This window comes from Bactrocera tryoni, chromosome 5 (genome assembly GCF_016617805.1).
Source record: "Bactrocera tryoni isolate S06 chromosome 5, CSIRO_BtryS06_freeze2, whole genome shotgun sequence".
Lineage (NCBI taxonomy): Eukaryota > Metazoa > Arthropoda > Insecta > Diptera > Tephritidae > Bactrocera > Bactrocera tryoni.
The window spans coordinates 4,646,999-4,669,017 of NC_052503.1; the positions used below are offsets into that span (position 1 = coordinate 4,646,999).

The window sequence follows — 22,019 nt, forward strand, 5'->3', positions numbered from 1 at the left end:
ACGCTTTAAAAAAAAATCAATTTTAACTCATTCCTGGTTGTTTCAGACTATAGATGGCAGCATTTTATTATTCCTTTCAACATATTTCACTACAAGTTTTTAAACAATGGTGGCAACATTGTTTAAATTAGATTCAACATTATAAGTTGGAGCACTGTTGCTTATAGATTATTAACATGATTGAAAATCAGGGACTGAATTATTAATTTTCTATTAATAAAATTATAATTCAAATAAATAACATAAATAAATATTTTACAAATATTTCAAAAGTTTAAAAAATCAAACTAAAAATAAAAACAAAATAAATCAAAATTGACCTAACAACAAAAATGTTTGAAGAGAATCACAAAATCCAAAAATTAAGAGCGCACTCAACCATTGACGCCTACAACTCTGAAAGCATTTCGGACTACAGTGAAGCGCCCATGCGAAAAGAAAGCTTTTCATTCAACAAATTTCTAAGAAGCTTGGCGCATGCGCAGCAAACGCAAAACATCAACGACTCGGCATGGCACGACTGGCCACTACTTGTAGTGGCGGCAAAATACAACGCTTCGAAACGGCATGTGGCAGGTTTGTGGCACGGCAAATGAATGCGAATTCAGTTTTGTTTCGACTATCGTGCGGTAAGGAAGTTCTAACGGAAAAACAACTAGTCAAATCTAAAAAAACCAGAAAAGTGTGGTTAACACTTGAAGCAGCTTGAAGCTTGTAGCGTGTGTTAAGCAAAGTATAAACTGATAATAAACAAAAAAATGTAATATAAAAAAAAAAAAATTTGTGTAAAAAATTAAATTATTTAAATATTTTAACAAAACTTAAATTGCGATTATTACTTTAAATAGTTTAAAGCAGCAATGTTGCTCATATATTTAGTGCCATAAAATGCAGTTGGTAATAAAAACGGTTTTGTGAGGAATTAGGTTAATTGGCCTATACGCGCCAGCCACTACACTCGCGTATTAAATATAATACACCCAAGTGCAGTTACACGCGCAGGAATCTGTACACGAGCGCCACTTGACAAGCGCACACAGTCAGCGAGTCAGCGCCACGTGCGGTCTTACTGGAAGTTGTGTGTGTGTTTGTGTGTGAGTGCGCGCGTGGGGGCTGGTGGACAACGCAGACTGAGCAGCGCGTGTGCCGCGTAGGACTATTAGCATACGGGGTCCTGCACATTAAATGGACACAAGTGGGCTGCATATGCAAATTAGAGCAGTAATGTGCGCACATATCAAATTAAGTATTCCGTTTTGCATTAAAATGTAGGTGCGCTTATTCGCTAGACTGCGGAGATGATAGTAGAAAGCGTGTGTGAAAAACAACATTTTTTGCGATGAGCTAACTAATTTATGAAATAAGATTCAGAGACATTTACAGACAGAAAGAGTCTTATGGGCGCTCATATATTTCTCTCGAGCTCAAGATTATCAATAAACTAGAATTTGAAAATCACAGTATTGGGTAGTATTGGGTAGAGGCACTTAACCGCAGAGTTGCCACTAAAAAGGTGTCCAAAATCATGGCTTAGGTTGTCTGAACTCACTTTTGTATCTTTCTTTTAAGTAAATTGTCTAAATATGTTGATTTCATTTGAGTTATGTACCGCGATTGCAAAAAATTTACTTACTCTTTGAAATTTCACCTTTTATCCGTACTTTAATTATTTATTGAAAATAAAACGGTTGGTTCAAGATTGCATTCAAATTCTGATTCATTCAATTTGAGAATATTTTGACTTCGAAGCTTTAAGTATGAGAAATATTGAGTTTACCCCTAACAGATTTGTAAAAACATGTTATCACTTATTCAATGAAAAATAGTAGAAGAAATCCTTACTGAAAAATAAAATTCAATATATGTATGTGATTTCACTGCGTTTCTCTGCACCGATGTTACTCATACGCCCCATGCACTCCATTGCTTTTCCGGTAGGAAAGTACAGAATTTTTTTTAAATTGTTTACAATAATGAATTTGTTTGCAATAAAAATGACAAATGACACATTACTTCTAATTTTATATTTGAAACACATATTTTCTAATGCATTTTGGTGATGTGTTGGGCGATTCAATAATGATGGGACTGAAATGACATATTTAGAACACTTTAACAGCAAGTTTAGAAAATGTATTCTAGAGTTTTAACTAGTTTACGGTATTTTAAATGTCAGATTATACTTTTGGACAAATGTATAATATTTATTGTCAGTGTCTGCTGAATAAAACATAATGAGAAATCAGAGAATCAAGAAATAAATAACTGAACCTCAGCTTAGTAACTGTACTCATCACGGCATATATGTTTTGCATTTAATTTTCTTTATTTAATTTGAATTTTTTCTTACCTTCAACTAATTTAGAATATATTTAAATATACAATAAATCTAAACTGAGTCCAACAAACGCAGCGAAGTTAAGAGCTCATCTGAAACATGTTAAGATTTCTCTGACGTTTGAAACTACGTCTGAAGAGCTTGAACTCAATTTTTTACTCCATTTTTTCACTATATAATATAATTTCAATATATATTCTAGTTGTCAAATGTATGGGAAATATTAGGTTGTCGAAAAAGTAATTTCGTATTTTCACTCATTTTTGAAGAGCTGTAACTTTTTCCAACTTTCCCGAATTTAATTCTTGTTTTTGGTTTAATGAAGCTTAAAATCTCACCCAATATATTGTTAGTGCTGAAATCAGCCTTTGGCCCTTAATAGCCGTCGCTTTCATTTTTTTAATTAATTTTGGAGTAAAATCGCTTTAAGGTTAGTTGATGAAGCGTTTAAGAAGAACGAACAAATGTATACTGCGTATGTAACAATAAAACGTGGAATATATGGTTGGACTAAAAACATGGTTAACTCGCGTCAGTTGAATGAAGAAGAGGAGATGAACTATAAGATACGCAGGTTTCACTTTGAATAATTGAATAAAAAAATAAAAAAAAAATAAAATTAGTTATTAGTTGCTCTATAGTAAAAATAACAGCAACTTAAAAAAATTAGTTACATCAGGTTGCAAGAAATCGTTAATATTTAGGTCTAAGATGAGAAACGTTATCGAACACACAAAAGTAGAAAATACTTGAATCGGATGCCTTTCAGATTGCCATTTGAAAGGCCTTAAACCGAATTTTCTATAAAACATAAATAGCACCTATATTTTCCTTTCTGCTGTTCATCTACTATTAAAAAAAGCTTCTTCTCAATAGGCAGAAAATAAACCTAAAACGCGCTAACAATTAAAAAATATAATTTCATATTCTTGCAGTGATAAAAACTAACTGAATGCATGCCTGCATACAATGAGTTAGAAACTCCAATAAAAAATGAAAGAAACTACTTAAGCGTTAAGTTCGTAATACCCGCGGGAGGCACACACCTTCCGTATTTAATTCTATTAGCGCTCGGCAATTGAATATTTGCATAAAAGCCTTTTTATGAACACGACGCACAGGAAGTGTGCAAGCAATAAGTAAATTTTCAAAATAAAGAATAATACAAAAACAAGTGCACAAACAAAATAAAACTTTAAAACCGCCGTCAATAAAGTGTTTTCGGGGACGCACGCGCTCGTGAAAACTCAACTACATTAAAAATACAAATAAAAAAGTTTATGGCAAAAACAAAAACAACGCAGTGTTGGAAGTGAGTGTAAAAACGCGAAGGAGTGTACGTAAGCAAAGGAAATAAAGCAAAAGCGCAGAGACATTAAACACACGCACCAACGTCAGCCAGTCAGCGTTGCAGGAGTCACGCTCCGGCGCCACGGCCACCCATTAGGCGTGTTAATCCTTCGACAGCGACAGAGCAGCTAAGTTAAGTGACAGAAAGCAGCGGCTTTTAATGGCACGTAAATAATGAAAGAGACCTATGTGTATTTATATATATGCAAAAGTTAAGCGATAAAAGAATAAAATCCACAAAGCTGCAAGAAGTAAAAAGTTCCGCTCTCCGCAGTAAAAGCGCGCAAATAAAAATGACGCAAACAAAATCATATTAAATACAATAAAAAATTTTAATTTCCCGGAAATAAAATTTATAAAAGCTGAAAGTCACAACAGCATGAGTGCAAACCGTTAATAAATGGTTCGGCTGCGGATTTTCAGTTTTCGCGCGCTTATTTTGTTGGCCGCTGCTCGCAATTAAAAATGGCTTAACACAGCAGCTAGCGCTTGCACGTGTGTGGGTGTGTGTGTTGGTGTTTATCGAATTTTCATGTTCGCTGAGCGCGACCCGCTTATTGTGTCTGCTGTTGTAATTATCGAATAGTTTGTGACATTTCGAAAAAGTTGTGAATCACAGACACAAAGTGCTGCGAAAAGCAACAAAAAGTAAACAAAAATATAAAATTACAAAAACAAAACTGCTGTGAATGAAAATGTGAATGCACACAGTGAGAAAGGTGTAAAAACAAAATAAAAAAAACTACACAAATGTTGCTCAGCTGTAATCAGTGTAAAAGTTTTTAGTTTCGCAAAAAAGAGACCAGCTGGAAGACACATATGTAAGTAGCACAAGCATTTGTTTAACTTTTCTCTAGTTTTGTCTATGCGGGAAATCATAAATCTGACACGCAAATTTTTAAGAAATTTAAGTTCAGTTTAAGTTTCATTCAAAAATGCTCGGGAGGTCTGTTAAGATAGCCTCTTATCCATTTGTGAATTTCAAAAAATATATTATTTTCTATACATAGGTATATAGGGAGTACATATATATGTGAATATGCTACAAAAATTAGAAGTTGACTCAGCAATAGCTCTTAACACAACCTCCCTAGGTTCTTTGTCAAATAATGATCAAACTAGTTTTTAGATGAAAATTTCATTTTTTCGGTTCTGAAGAATAATTTTAATTCAGAAAAAAAACGAGTACTGCGTCTAATACCTTCAGGGCTGGAGAGTTTTCGTCCAATCGGACAACATGACATAGCCGTTGTAGCCGCTGTCCTTTAATTCGCTTGACTATGTCAATGTCGTCGAATATCTCATACAGCTCATCGTTCTATCGATTGCGATATTCGCCGTGGCCAACGCACAAAGGACTATAAATCTTTCGCAGAACTCTTCAGATGTTGTCATTGTCCATGCCTCTGCACCATATAGCAGGATGGGAATAATGAGCGACTTATAGAGTTTTGTTTTTGTTCGTCGAGCGAGGACTTTACTTCTCAATTGCCTACTTAGTCCGAAGTAGCTCCTGTTGACAAGAGATATCTTGCGTTGGATTTCGAGGCTGTTATCGTTGTTGGTGTTGATGCTGGTTCTAAGACAGACGAAATTATCCACAACTTCGAAGTTATGACTGTCAACAGCGACGTGGGTGCCTAGTCGCGAGTGCGACGATTGTTTGTTTGATGACAGGAGATATTCCGTCTTGCCCTCATTCACCACTAGACCTATTTGCTTCGCTTCCTTATTCATTCTGGAGAAAGCAGAACTAACGATGCGGTTGTTAAGGCCAATGCTGTCGTTTGGTATCGAACGGCTCGGAGAGGGTCTTTCCGATTTTGACGGAGCTTTTAGTTTTGCTCAACGTCAGTTTATACAGCCTATTAATTTTGCGGGGATACCAAATTCAGACATCGCGTAATAAAGGCAGCTCCTTTTCGTACCGTGAAAAGCAGTTTTGAAACTGACGGAGACGGCGTATCGATTCTCTTTTCACGGGTCTTTTCCAAGAGCACACTTAAATTCCAATCGTTGGCCATGATTTCGTCCGACCATATTTTACACAGAAGCTGATGCATACCCCTAATCAGTTCTTCGCCGTCGTTTTTGAATAGCTCAGCCGGCAATCCATCGGCCCCCGCCGCTTTGTTGTTCTTCTGGCAGGTAATTGCTATTCGAACTTCTTCAAGGTTCGGCAATGGACCGTCAGCTCCATCGTCATCGATTGGGAATTGTTCCCTCCGTAATTTTAGTAAGCTCACTTTAGGTGGCGGGCCTCAGCCTACTTGGGGGGGATGGTTCGCCTTCTGACTTCGGCTCGCCTTCAAACGGATGTTCTTTGGCTACCCAGCGGATACTTGGTCTAATACCGGAAGTCGGGAGCTGCTTGAGCCATAAACGAATAGTTTCTGGCCACTCACAAGTAAATGGCGATTCTACAACGACTCCATCTTCCAATATTTTAATATAAAGGTTTTCCTACATCTCAAGGTTTTTGACCTTTTCAAATTGCAAATATATAAAATGTTCGGTTACACCCGTACTTAGCCCTTTTCTTACTTGTTGTTTGTATATTGATTAATAATAAAATATCTCTTCAAAAAAATTAAAAAAACGCATAAGGTGGATATAACTCCTAATCCAATCTATAAATAGGATAAAAGGCTTAGACGTACCCTTAAGTTTCAAGAGTACCAGCCATGTTTATCCTTTTGTTTATTTATTTTTTTGACAAAAAAGTCGAAAGGTCTAAAAATTCAATTCATTCTAAGAGCTGAATGCAGTGCTCTATACTCATATATTGTATTAATGTACAATACTTATGCAAAAAATATTTTAATGCGCACTCTTAAAAAAGATAGAGCAACAATAAATATATTTGATGATAGACAACACACAAAATTTATATTCGAGTTATCTAACTTTTAATAATAAAATAAGACATATCAGTTGCATTTCTTCTTCTTATTTAATTGAGTTAATTTCCAAATATTGCTACTTTTTATATACCTTTATTTGTAATATGACAACTGTCAGTAATAAAAGTCTCTCTCAAAATTATATAAGCGCCCAAAAGCATACCACTTGCAAGCTTAGTCAATTCCCATGTTGTAAAAAGTTTTAAGAAATACACATTAAATGTAAATATTAAATTTCTATTTTACGTTTCCAATGCACTCATTAAAAATAAAATTTTGAAATGTATAAATTTGATATTTAATACCTAACAACTTTAGCTTTGATAAATTGACGTGAAAAGAACATAACTTCACTAAGGGTTCAAGTATGAAATTATTAGTGTACAAAAATAACGTAAATAAAATGAGCGTGACCCCATTTGCGGTGCTTCACAAAACCAAAAAGCTACGGTGGAGTATGGAACAGAACTGCGGTACACCACTGCGTATGCGGCAGCAAAAGCTCGGTTTTCGTAACTGCACACACATGTAAACATTTTAATTGAAGCAAAGGAACGATTTGAGGAGGATATGTGTGTATGCATATGAATATGCGTAAGAGCAAATATATGTACATATGTACGTATAGAGAGACACATATTGAAGAATTATGTTTGCAATATTATAAAGATATTTTACAGTTATACATATTTATATACTATATTATATACTCGTATACATAATCATACAAATTTTTGTGAGCAATAATTGCCGGATTCTCCCGCTTGACTTTTTTAAAAAAGTTAATGTGTCTAAATTTGCTTTGCGGCAACGAATTACGTAACATGTGAGTGGAAGGCGCAAAAACCTACAAGCACTTAAGAGCTACCCTGGCTTTGTACCGCAGTCGAAGTCCTTATAAACATACGAAAATGTATAAAATTTCGCCAGCTCTCCAATGCCCTGAAGCTAACGCTTTTAACAGCACATATCCGGCTCACACGCCAACACATACATAAATAATTATACACACACACACACAGAAATGCTTGCTTGCACTCTCAGTTTTTTCCTCGTAACCTAATGTGTTCTTTGGTGTGTTGACAAAATGTTATACCATCGCTCCCACACTTGTTTGCCTGCGGTTTGACGAAATTTCTCGCTCAAGGACCCACTTTTCTTTACTAGACATTTTACGCTTTGTGTGCTTTGGAGTGGTGCACAGGAGTGCCAGCTCCGCTTTCCATTGCATTGTTTCACATTTTTTGTTCACATTTAAACGCTTCATGTTTTTCTTTTTCACCCAAATGCTCACATGCACATAAACCAATACAACTGCATGTGTGGTGGTATGAGTGCTCATGTGTTCAGAAGTTTTGTTGGCCGCTGGCGTGTTTTTATGCTGCAGCTGCTCGAGCTGCGGACACATTTAGTGATATAATTGCTCTTAGATTACACCTACATGGATTTGTGAGTATAATATGGATTTCTTTGCGAATTCAAATGAGCGCTCGAGGCAGGAAATTTTATTTCACGATTTTCTCAACAGATACGGAGTAAATTCAGAGCATTAAATTTTTGTTAAAAAATAGATACGTTTAAAGGAAATTCAAAGATCAGATTCAGACAGATATCTTGTCTGGTTGATTTAATCTAATTTTTGACAGGGTGCTTATGATTCAAAAAATAAGTCTGTTTAAGTTATATAAGCTCTGCCAGATAATCGTGACAGATTTGGAAATTTTCACAAGTTTTCCAGTATAATCTGCTTTTAACTGTGATTAATAATAAATTAGTGTATTTTCTGCCTCACAAATATGTAAAGAGCTTCCTAACTTTGATAATATTTTCTGCTAAGCGAATGTAGACAATTTCTTACCCTAAATATCAACGATACTGTAAGAAAAATAGAATTGAGTTTAGTGAGGTTACCGTATGATCACTATATTTTTTTATATTTGTGAATATAATCCTGAGAAAATATTCAAAATTCTCTTTAAATAAAGACAACCATAAGAAAGAATGAAGTACGATCTAAATCTGCTTAGTGGCCGAATACCTGTTGGTGATTCGTCAAGGTCAATGAAAGAAATATTTCCTTATACTTGAAAAACTCAAAAGAAATTTCAAAATTGAGATACTGAATGTGCCTTAAAAGTATTTTTCTGAAAATGAGAAAGTAATATACTTTCACTCACTTATACTCACTTATTTATGTACATATGGACATGTCGAATATTGAACATTTTTAGCAAAATCTATGATTCGCTAAATTCAATTGCCTGTTATTCGAATATTTTTTTAGTTTTATTTATTTTGTTTCAAGCTTAACATTCCCACTCAAGTAAATAACCACTCTAAAGTTATTGTTTATTTTCTTTGTAAAATAGTGTGACATTTTTTAATGAAAGGCGTTCAACTCTGGTTGGAATTTCAGCCACACCGAGGTGTCCAGTTGAAAAACCATAATTTTTCAAAGCAAATATTTAATTACCTGTGAGCCCTGCGGCCAACAACTTGGCCAAAACCATTTTGAAAACCAAAACACAAAAAGTAAATTATGAAATAAATAATTACATCAAGGCATACCCTACACAAGCAGATCCCCTCTGTCACTTTGTCGCCCCTCTATCTCACTATAATTTTTGCTTGCTTGCTGCGCTCAAGCTCAAGCTCAAAGTGAGCTACGCGCTCGCTTTGTATGTGCTTAAGTTCATGACAAATTGTGCTTAGTCGACAGTTGGCTCGCTTTGCTTTTTAATTCGATGTTTGTTTTGAACTTCTCTCTTTTCGGTGTGTTGACTCCCCTTCGCCGCTAAACTAATAGCAAATTCCCCAAAAACTATTTTGCCAAAGCAACGCCAGCGCAGTGGGGCAATGTGCGGCTACATGTTGAGAACTGTTTTCGTTTTTGCTTTTGCTTTCTGCGTGGTTTTCGAAAAACTTTCTCAGCATACAGCTGCGGTTTCCGCTTTTAATTGGAAGGAAAAATTCAGCATTTCATTTGTTTGCTGCTTGTGTTGCTAAATAAGCAGAGAATAATATGTGCGGTTATGTGAGTAATGTGTGGGTGTGTTGTGTGCATTATCAGGAAACTATGTTCAAATGAACTCTTGCGTTAATAAAACATATATTTGTGTAATTACTTTTTACTCTCAGTGCAATAATGTTTTTGAAAAGGTGTGCTTATGTGAGCGTTTCTTGCCTCCGGCTTATGCAAACCATTATATAGGTATCGTGCTAACCAGTTTTATATTGCTTATGCTGTGAAGCGTATGTATATATTGTAACGAATTTAATTTTCTTGCTCAAAATATGAATCTCACCATTTCCTTTTTAAGTGTGTGCTTTCTCCTCATTATTCATGACACGTCGAAATTTCTCTCTATCTGCCCTCGGGGCATACTCATTTCCTTCCATTTCCAGACATGCTTTGATCTGCTTCAGCTCTTCCGGCGTTCTTCTTTTCGCTGTTTCACACGCTTGTTTTATTAAAGTTTATGGCATTTCCTTCATGCTTTTTATCCCCATGGAACCAATAGTGTTGTGATTCGAATTATCAAATATATAATTCCGTTCAATTTAATCTATTAAGAATTTTAAAAGTGAGTCTATGGTAGGGTTCAACGTTTAAAAACTATCGATTTGGTGAAATTTTCACAGCTAAGGTTTTGTAGACCTTTTTCCTCTTATAAAAAAGAAGACAGATATTATGTTTAGAAATCCCAGAAATATTTTTATGTAAAATATTATTTGTTAGACTTTTATTAGCGCAATAAAATGTGAAAGATAATTTTTATTCAGCGGAATTTTGAGATTCATTTGACCAAAAAAAAATTAATTCGTGGAAGTTCAAAAAAGTGTCAGCTGTTCCAAAAAGGAGTGAAAACAATGAAAAAGTTCGCTATATTTTTAAATTTTTGTATAAAAAAGGGAAGAATGCCACACAAGCCACCAATGAAACGTGTGAAGTGTACGTAGACGATCCTGTATCAGTTAGTGTGGCACAACAAGGGTTCGCACGCTTCCGTTCTGGAATCCATTCATCATCAAACGGTTCTGAACCATTTTCAAAAGGCTGACTACAAAAAGACACTCGATGTTTGGGTAACACACGAATTGTCCGCGAAAAATTTAATGGACCGAATTAACATCTGCGATTCTTTGCTAAAATGAAATGAAATCGAAGTATTTCTGAAACAAATGGTAACAGGAGACAAAGATTGGATTAAATATGACAATAATGTGAGAAAACTATCATGGTCCAAGCGTAATGAAGCTTAACAAATGGTCGCAAAGCCAGGATTGACGTCTCGAAAGGTTATGCTGAGTGTTTGGTAGGATTGAAAATTAAGCATCCACTGTGAGCTGCTCTAGCCTGATCGAACAATTGATTCTACATTTTACTGTCAACAACTGTTTATATTGAAGCAAGCAATCGAACAAAACGGCCAGAACTGATCAACAGAAAGGACTTCGTCTGCCATCAGGACAACGCTCATCCACATACGTCTTTGTTGACTCGACAAAAACTGCGAGAGCTTTGCTGGGAAGTTTAGATGCATCCACCATATAACTCCGACCTTGCACCATCGGACCAGATATGAAAATAATGTGAGAAAACTATCATGGTCCAAGCGTGGTGAAGCTCAACAAATGGTCGCAAAGCCAGGGTTGCCGCCTCGAAAGGTTATGCTGAGTGTTTGATGGGATTGGAAAGGAATTATCCACTCTGAGATGCTCCAGCCTGGTCGAACGATTGATTCAACATTTTACCGTCAACAAATGATGAGATTGAAGCAAACAATCGAAAAGAAGGGTCAGAACTGATCAAAAGAAAGGGCTTCATCTTCCATCAGGACAAAGCTAGATCACACACATCTTTCATGACTCGACAAAAACTAGGAGAACTCGGCTGGGACGTTTTGATACATAGACATAGCACCATCGAACTACCATTTGTTTCGGTCAATGCAGAACTCTCTTAATGGAGTAAAGTTGGCTTCAAGAGAAGCCTAAGAAAATTACTTGCAGTTTTTTGCCGAGAAACCACAAAAGTTCTATATTGATGGATAATGTCTCTAGCAGAAAAATGGAATAAAGTGGTCGACAAAAATGGTATATATTTGGTTCATTAAAATTTAGTAAAAATATAAAAAAAAAGTTTAAGTTAAATACGAAAAGACTTTCTCGACTGCTTACTATAATTTTGCTGAAGTTTAAAATGGTTGAACATAAACCTCCACATCAGGTTGTTATTCGATATCGGAATATAAAGAGAAAATAGATGTTATAAGTAACTTATTGTACTCCTTTTTACGAAGCTTAAATTTTAGGCGTCTAATTGTACTTTAATATAATATTATTTTCAAGGAGACGAGATAGCGAAGAATAATATGACAGGTGTTATTTTGCGTACGAAATGCTCTTCATATTTGACTTTCATTAAAGCTCCTACAACAAGTAAAATTCAGTTTTGCCACTTCTTCATAAAAAAGACTGCCACAGTCACTAAACAAAATACAAACAAAACAATAATCCGTTTCAACAATGGCAATAAAATGCGACAGTTGTGACAGCACCACAAGGTAACAAGACAAGGTTTGGAGAAGCTCGCAACTCAGCCACAGAGGAAAGGAAATGTAGAAAGCATAAAAAACAATAAAAGAGAAAGAATAAAAATAATAAAATAAAGTATTTACACACTTTTATATAAACATATAAGAAATATTTATAGCCATGCGTATGAAGAAGAGTTGCAGAAGGTGTATGCTGCTTCGAAAAAACTCTCCAGCCAAGGTGCCACCTCTGCATTGTTTGCATGGCGCCTTCGTGCGGTATTTCCTTTGCCACCTTTTCCCTTACAGTTAAGCTTTTTTGAAATTTCATAAATATTTTAGCAGATATTAAATTTTTCCTCTGAATTTGAAATGCCCGACGTCGTCCTTTTGTTTATTCACTGCCGTGTCTCTGGTGGCGTGCTTGTCTCTCAGCGGAATGACACTGAGCCACTGCACAATGCAGCTGTGGCGTAATTTCCATGCAACTAACTGCCACTACACAATTACAAAAGCGAAGGCGATTACTGCAACTAAATAAGTATAAAGAGGAAATATCAAGGTAAAAAGTTTTAGCAGCGAATGTGTGGGTCATAAGTGCGGAGGAGTGGGCAGCAAGTGCTGACAGTGTGTCCGATGGTGTGAGCTAACTGAGTAGTCCGCATAATAAAGCTTGACTCGTGTAGGTAATTACTTCATTATATTTTATGGTTACAAGGTGATCTTTGGGTGCAGAATTAGTTCCTTTACTCCCGGTTGTGGCCTTTGTTCTCTTAGGCATACCAGTTTTAGTCGATGCACCGCATTTATACCCTGAATATACCTTAGTATACAGTTTGCCATGAACATCTAGAACGAAACGCCATAGACCCTTAAATAAATATACGAAGTATGTTCAAAAATAAGGAGTATTTTTGTTTTTTCTGAAAAAAAGTATTAATTCATTTGTCTACATTAATGCTGTCGCCTTCCGAATAGTCCCCACTCGATTTTATGCACTTATGTCATTGTTTCTTCCAATCATCGAAACACTTTTGAAATTTCATTTTTAGAATGGCCTTTAGAACTTCTATCTTGTAACAAGAGGGCCGTCGATCTCTTATTTTTGGAAATAGGAAAAAGTCTCATGGTGCCATGTCTTGCGAATTTTGATGTTGAGACATCGTTACAGTATTGGTTTTGACCAAGAATTCATGAACAAGAAACGAAGTGCGTGCCAAGCTCATTAATCCTTAGCGACTGCCACAGGCAAAGTAAGCAATGAATGCAGCTGGAAATTTTGTCAATTGGACTTTCCAAGTCACTGAAATTTTATATTCAAAAATTCCCGTTCTTTAACATACCTCGAATAGAAAATGATCAGCGAGTCGAACCAAACGGGAACTGTTCTCCTTATTCATAAGATATCGATCTGAGATTTTGAATACGTACTCCCTCAAAAAGCTCTTAGTTTGTTGGAAACGCCGATTTCGGCCACTACAAGATATAGTTGTCATAAAAACTGATTCACGATCAAAATCAAGTATTTGTATGAAAACTTTTCTATTTGTGAAGGCTACTGTAGCTTCGATGCACAGGAAGTTAATATATTTTCTTGTTTCTATATTCAAGTGTATAGTCAAATCAATATTAAAACCTAGATATCATACCCATATGAGTACTTATATTTTGATTTATCTTCATTACTATTCGTTGAGTCCCCTCCGTTTGCAATTAAACATTTCTTATTTACTCCACATGCTCTAGACGCCCCACCGCGTCACTAATGATGTTGACATGGCTTGGTTGTCACATCACCTGACTGGCTTCACTCTCGGCTAAGGTCGGCTTATAACATCAACATCAACGTCAACAACATAGCCAGCCACTCAGTCTTAAGCAGTCACTGAGGACGTCTCACTTCTAGTTTATAGCGCATGAAATGTAGACTTGGCATTATTGTTGCTTTATTCAGTGTCAGCATTATTATTGTTTTGTCACTGTTGCGGAGATTTACCCAGCTCTTCTGCTGCTAAGCGAAACCATGTCGCTAATTAGTATGTGCTTTCTATGCCTTGCTTATGCGCCTAAAGCTATGCTTATGCAGAAATATGTCGAAATGTATAAGTAAAGGTGATACACACACTTATATATGGTTATGTGGAACACACCTTCAGCGTCTGTCAAGGCAGTTTGCAGTCTGAATATGAAAGTACCGCTACACACATACGTACCTATGCTCAGTTATTAAGCTGTATCAGCACGTCTGTGTGCATGCAACTAAATACAGTTACTTAATGACATACCAAAGTTGACATTTACTGCGCTCTTAGTTGCTAATGATGATGTTGTTACTGTTGTTGCTTTATTAACCGAGACATTTGCGTTGGTGTTGACACCATTGCGCGTTGGGAGAATTTAGTTTTCAAAGCCATCGTCGCTTCTGCTTCGTTGCAACTGCCATATTCGCCCGCAAAGTAGCTACTTTCTTCACCTTCACACACCCACACACGCGCGCATATACAAGCACACAAAATGTCATAATTCTTGCATTTATATTAGCCATGCAGTCGTCGCTTGCTGGTGTGATTGCCCTGCAGGAGCATTTAGTCGGAAATTATAATTAAAATATGCCGCTCGCACTGCAAATATGTGCATGTGTGTGTGCATGTTTTACGTGCTGGTATCCATTAACACTCTAGTGAGTCTCGTATTCCCAAGTAGCTGCGCAGCATTTCAGCAGTCCAAGTGCAACGCCACAGCCACTTCGTATTGTATTTGCTGCGCACAACTGAGGTGTAAACGCTACACTGCACTCTCTCAAATGAAGCCAAATTAGTGCACTTTGAGTTGTTGTTGTGCATTAAGTACGCTTGTTTGTAATTGCAGCTATTAGTTGACGGCCTTTGGCTGGCTGCCTGAGAAGCCAAGCGTTTTGGTAGCGAAATCTGTCACTTAACTCGGATATCTCTTTGATCGATGTACTTACCTGGAAGTGTGTGTTGTTGCAAGTGGCATGTTACATATTATTGCAAAGCCTTGGTGTTGATTTCAGAGAAGATGAACTGATCTCCCATTAAGCTATTTAATGCGTGTAGTCTTACGGTAATGGAATGTCAATTCAAAGCCAATCCATCCAGCATTACTTGGTCGCGATTAAGACAAACCGTTGCTTTGGATATACGCAACCTAATGTAATTACAGAGATCACATATATGTTAAATATTGAAAAAAGGAATGTAAAAACATAAAAAGTAACAGGTTAAAGTTGAAAAAGTTATTTATAGCGTTGCCACCTATTATTTGTTATCTAATAAAATGTTAACTAAATACAATTTATACAATATTGGCTTACAAAAAAAGAAATTTGTGAAGATATACAGCTCAATACTTTAGAGGATTATAACCTTCTTCTTCGCTTACGTGGTTATAGCCAAGTTGAATTGAAGATTCCAAGCGCATCCAGGTCCTTTTCTACCAGGTCCTTCCAACGGAATGGAGGTCTTTCTCTTCCGCTGCTTCGTCCGGCGAGTATTGTGTTGAAAACTTTTCAAACTTTCGGACGACCTGACCTAGCCAGCGGAGCCGCTGTCTTTTAATTCGCTGAACTATGTCAAAGTCGTCGTATATCTCATACAGCTCAGCGTTCCATCGAATGCGATATTCGCGGTGGTCAATGCGCAAAGAACCATAAATATTTCGCAGAACCTTTCTCTCGAAAACTCCTAACGTCAACTCATCAGATGTTGTCATCGTCCACGCCTCTGCAGGTCGGGAATGATGACTGACTTATAAAGTTTTGTTTTTGTTTGTCGAAAGAGGACTTTACTTCTCAATTGCCTACTCAGTACTGAGTAATTCTGCGTTGGATTTCGAGGCTGACATTATTGTTGGCGTTGATGCTGGTTCTTAAATGGACGAAATTATCAACAACTTCGAAGTTATGACTGTCAACGGTGACGTTAACGGTGACGTCGTCTTGCTGTGTATTACGACTTACGTTCACTACAAGACCCAGACCACACCAGGACAAAAATTTATGCAAAATTTTGATAGGGTAAAGTCATCATCAAATATCAATGAACAAGAAATGAAAAAAGGCTTCTGTTGGCCATATTTTGTCAGAATTGCCATCTGCTTCAAAGTTGAAATTAAAATTCAAATATTAAACACCCGTTCACCAAACAAGTTTCTGGATTTTCGTAACACAATTTAAATACATATTGATTCTGCACACACCATTGTAGCACAAAACCATTAAACCCTTGAATTTCTGGTATTTTTCCCATTTTCTCAGCCATGAAATTCACATTTATAATTGTAATTTTTTTATTAAACACACAAAACAAGTACAGTGCCTTCAATTTCTATGCAAGCAATTCACCTCGAAAATGATATCATAATAACGGTGCAGTGGCACGTGAGCACGTGTGCGCTTGTGTTTGCCTTTCGCCTCTAGCGATGTGAACTTGCCGCACTATGAAGTCATTTTCAACTTGGCTGAGTGCGCACCCACACACACATGCGACTATGTAGACGGAGCGGAACAAAGCACACTCCTCGACAGTTGCGCCATTCAAACACACATGCGCCACTACTCACACACACTTACCGTACCGGCACTATTTTGAACCACTTTTATGTATATTTACATGGTTGCGTTTTTTGCATTTGTTTTCTTGTAGCAACTACTACAATATTATAAAAGTTATAAAAGTGCAGCGTCGTAAGTAGTTTTAGTTGGGCAAATTCCGCTGCGCCCCTGGCGAATCATCAGCGCGCCAAGACCAAGTTGCCAAGCAAAGAAAGAATAATATTAACACACACATGAAGTGCCGCGACGGACATGAATGCGAATGTGTGAGAATGCAATTGAAGCTGGCGCGTTGGCGCTGCGCTGTCGCTGCGCTGCCGTGGCAAAGTTTATTGTGTGGAAAAGTTGCACGGCGGCATGCGGCTTCAGCGGCACTGGTGCTTGGTGCTAAGAAAGCCCACAAACACACGCACACACCTACTTGCAGCTGTTGTGTATTATCAAAAGACGTGCGACGCGACGCTGGCTGTTGCTTCTTACAATCGCACAGCGCACACACACTGCTGCGCTTCTGAAATTTTTATACTTCCTTTCACAAGAATGTAAGGTAGAACAATTTCGCTTTGAATAATTTACGCACAGCACGACGCAAGGACTCGTGTCACGAGCGAAAACTTTCATTCAGCATATATTGTGCCAATATATGCTCGTGTGTGTGTGTGTGTCGCCATAATACTGCCACTTTTGCATTGCCGTGCACTGACAGCTGTGTCCTTGCCGCTGTGAAAACAATAAATAAATAAGTGCGCGTGTACGCAAAAGGAAAAGCAGAAGCAAAAAACAATAGCAGCATTTCGGGCGCATAGCCATTTAGTCTATCAGACGCGCGCATTGTCAATTGTCATGAGATTTTTTTATTAACACAGATTTAATAAACTACGAAATTGCATAACTTTAAATTTCCAATAAAGAATTTTCACTATCTCACTATTAATTTATTGCCTTTTTTGCAACATAAATATTTAATATTTGCAATTTTCCGCTTGTTAGCAAATTGCCTGTTATGAAATGCTTCCTAAATTGTTTTTACTTTTTTATGGTAGTGTGTTTGTGTGCGGAATTAAAAATTCCATTGCATATGTTTAGGCGTTCGAACATTGATGAGAGACACGTATAGTTGAGAATTAATATACTTTTTAGTACAAAAGTGAGGAAAATATCACTGAAAATTGCTCGATAGAAACACATAAACTTTTAGTGGAAAAATAATAAAATATTTATACAAAAAAAAATTGTTAGTAAAATTGAAATATAAATATTTATTGTTTCATTTCACAGTATGTGTATTTATACTATCTAAGTCACTAACTGCTTTAGTTAATTGCTTTGAATATTTTCTTGAAGTAGAAAAAGAAGTTATGTTTTAAGTCTTTCGTAAAAATCCTTTTGTTTGAGTTTCCTTTGCGTAGTTAACTGGTTCCAGATATTAAAAAAAATATTTAAATAAAATAGTAAAATTTTAAAAGTTTAATCTTTTAGTTATACTTTCGTGAAGTTTATCTTAAAAAATTTAAAATTTATAAGAGAACAACATGTACAATAATATTATTTAATGTATTGTGCATCAGAACCTATGATATTCTTTATCAATCCGTTGCAAAAACGATTTTTTTTGTAGTGATCAAAAAGCATTTATGATGGAAATACCGTTTTCAACACCTATTAAGTAGCAAATAATGTCTGCGATTCAAATTAATAGAAATTGTTTATATGCTTAATGTATTTTTGGCCAAGGGTTTTCAAAAAAATTAGCAACATTTTAGGCAAAAGTAAGTTTTGATTTTCTGGTAAGAGATTGATGAGTTAATTCAGCTATTTCCTTTCACAAGGAGATCAAATTGCATGCAATTACAAATATGGTAACTATATGTATACCATAGTTTAAAAAAAAATTACCGGCTTAGAGTCAATTTTTGGAAACGTTTAAATTTTTTTTTTTTAACGAGAAAATTGAAATTTTGGGTCCGATGAACTCTGCTTCTAACTCTTTGTGCACATATGGGCTAGATTTGCTATTCTACCTTCAGTCTAGTGTTTGCTTTTACATTTTCGCGCATCGCAATTTAGGTTGTCTGAAATTTGCATTTTTGCACAGACACACAAAAAACAACAAATTATCATCGAATAGATGCAAACGCAAATGGAAAAAATTCTAACAAATTTTCGGTGTCAGAAAATATTGAATGGAAGCCAAAAATAAATAAAAACAGAAGCCAAATAATACTGTGGTGATCGAATAGCAAAAGTTTTGTATCCATATTCGATGAAATATTTGCGGCAAAAGGCAAAGCCATTTTTGTTTGTTTTAATTTTATGCTTGTGTGCAAATACTGTCAAAGAGAGTATACTTTTTTCATTTATTGCCATTCATTAAACACCAGTCGACCCACATTTTGTGCTTGGTATTAGTGTGTTTCAATCAATTCCCGCGATGATGAAAATTAGCTTTGTTTTTAATTTTTTATGTAGACATACTTTTGCAACAAACTGTTAAAACAAAATATGAATGCCTATGTGTTCGCAAATATTTCGCATATTGCGTCTTTTAGTCTGCGCGTAGTCTGCTTTTAGGCGCCGGAATGCATTCAAGCGTTTGATTAAGCTGTTAGCCTTGTTTTATGTTTTATTTTTAGGTGGCTTCTAAAGGAAAACTTATGTATGTGTATTTGAAAACATCACCGGCAGACACAGACAGATTTTCCACGAAAAAATATATTCATCTGCCTCTTTTCATGCACATAAATGGGAATACTTAATACCTCTAAGTTCCAATGAAAAATGCAGCTGATGAAAAAGCGATATTTGCTTTAAAGAATTAGGTATGAGAAAACCGAAAAATAAGTGTTGCGTTACAAAGCTACATATGTAGGAGCAAATAACATAATAAATGAAGAAACAAAAACAATGAAGTTAATGAATATATTCACGAAATGTTTATTTGCTTCCTCTGATGAGGTTGTGCTAGGCGCAAGTAGGTGTATAACTCTGCCACGTTTAGTTCGATAGAAAGCGGCAGATAATAAATCGTTGCGCCGTGGGAAGCGACATCCAAATATTTGCGGTTAGACAGTAAATTATCGCCATTGCGGCACATGACTACATATATGTATTTTATCATCAGCATACGTTAACATCGCTTCGCTAAAAATTGCTTGGTAAATTACTTAAGTCACTGGGGATTCATGCCTGGTTGGCCTTGATGATAAAGTAGGAAAGTCAGAAAAAATTCATTTGCTTTAAAGATGAAATCAAATACTTACATTTACTATTATAGAGTAATATGATAACATTTTTAGACAATAGTAATTTTATTAGTATTTTTTTTTAGAAAGAGTGGAAATTATCTCCATAAAAACTCTCTCTGGAAGGTTCGGAGCGACAAGTTTTGAAATTTTCATTTCATTTACACCATATCATATCATCACTTAACATAATATGATCGACTTCATGGATTTCAACAAAGTAGGAACTTTTCGTTTTTAAATTGAGGAATCGAATATTGAGCCTTTTTCGCATTTGATATCGAAGTTTTCAACTTTCTAAGTTGGAATTCCCCTACTTGCTTTAGAGGCTTCAAAAACTCGACTCGAAAAAAAGTGCAATTTTTTTAAAATTGGAAAAAGTGGTTTGTGACCAAAAAAATTTTACTTTACTTTAGCTTGTTGTTTAAAAATATGTTCAAACTTGACTTAATGCCAAAGGTAATAAATGACGTTTAGTTTTTTTTCCATCCTGCCCGCTAATTATGAAAACTCGTAAAAATGAAAAACCGAGAAATCGCGCGTCAAAGTATTCGCTTTCTGCCCAAGCGCTCATATGTCTGCTAGACGCTCGGTCACTATTTCCCTTTTAGCTTCGACAATATTTCCAATTCCCAACTATAACTTAAGGGACATATTCTAAGATAAATTTTAAAGAGATATGAGCAAAACAAAAAATTTTAATTTTTTGAAGATTCCAAAGCAGCGAAGGAAATGAGTTTTTCTTTTTAAGTTGTTTAAAACAAATTTATTTATAAACATATGTATGTTTGTAAAAAATACCCTAAAACTAATAAAACAGTTCCACATAAGCGCTCATTGCACTCACCACTCCTATCCACCGCAAGCGTCGAAAGTGTCACACCTGCGCAACCCACATCACTTCGCCTAACCGACATTGCAATGGGACATCAACATATGTATACCCAATGCGCGTGACCCCAATATGTAAGCGTATTTCCTTTAATTTTAACTTGTCAAATTGGTTTGTCGATAAATCAAAATTAGTTAAAAATAACGCATACGCCGTGGCTGTCCCAAAGCGCACGACGCAGGGCCCAAGCAAATAAATATATACACAACCACGCACATCTGCATAGATTTGTGCGCGCGTATGCGTGTGTAATAAATAATATCTAAAGCATTGATATCACAAACACGTCCCGCCAAGAGGGAGCGAACGGCGCAAGTAAGGGCAAAAGCAAGAACAAAAAGAAAATCAATACAATACAACCACTTATAAAAGTGCGCACTACACTCTCAGTTAACTACATACTCACACATGCATGCAAGAGTGTACGTGTGTTGGTGCTTCTGTTGTTCGTAGGCATTCAAATGCAAAACAATCAACCGCAAGCTTTTAACAATATCGCCAAACAAATAACCGAACGCTCACTTGACTACAAACTAGCTGGCTCTAAGCTTATATACATATACATATGTATGCTTGCTTACAAGTGTGTCTATGTGTGCGTGATGGCATTTTGCTTTTATGGCCTTTCTGAACGCATCGGCGTCGTTATCCTTTCACACAGAGCCTCAATCGGTTTTTATGGCAAATCAAAAAAGCTTTTCAAATCAAGACGCTCAAAGAAATAAAGAAGTGTTGAGTGAATAGCAATTTGAATATGATGATGGCGGCGATGATGATGTAAGGTAGCGAGTTCATATATTATGCGATTGTATGAATAAAATCGATGAAGCCTATTTGGAGCGTGCATTGAGCTCATGGCAAGCGATACCTCACCCTGCCGGCATGTTGTTACATATGCAGCCATAAATACGGTTTGTATATGGATATCAACACATTACCGAAGGCAATAGTTTGGGAAATACATTTACATATTTAAGTAGCATTGTAGACGCGCATAGTGAAAGGAAACCCGCCATTGCTTACAAGCATTTTATTGGCTTCTAAATTGAATGTTTCAATAGTAAAATTGATCAAGCGATTTGTATATCTCTACGAACAAGAAAACTCTAGCTAGTTTTCACGCTTTGAAACTGAGCTTTTACACACTTTTCTTGGATACTTATATTTTTGTAAAAATGTTTTGA

General features: G+C 36.1%; 1 protein-coding gene across 5 annotated transcripts in view; it reads left to right on the forward strand.

Moving 5' to 3' along the window:
• The first annotated feature begins 589 nt into the window (after nt 1-589).
• Nucleotides 590-22,019, forward strand: part of LOC120777681 (myb-like protein Q) — a 128,110-nt gene continuing 106,680 nt past the window's right edge. For 3 of the 5 annotated variants that reach the window (XM_040109151.1, XM_040109150.1, XM_040109147.1), the window contains exons 1-2: nt 641-760; nt 3,274-4,509. Coding sequence is in view for 3 of the 5 variants with exons in the window: in XM_040109147.1 (XP_039965081.1) it covers nt 4,508-4,509 (2 nt within the window). In the remaining 2 variants the exon portion in view is untranslated. The other 2 variants (XM_040109149.1, XM_040109148.1) reach the window with 2 other exon arrangements.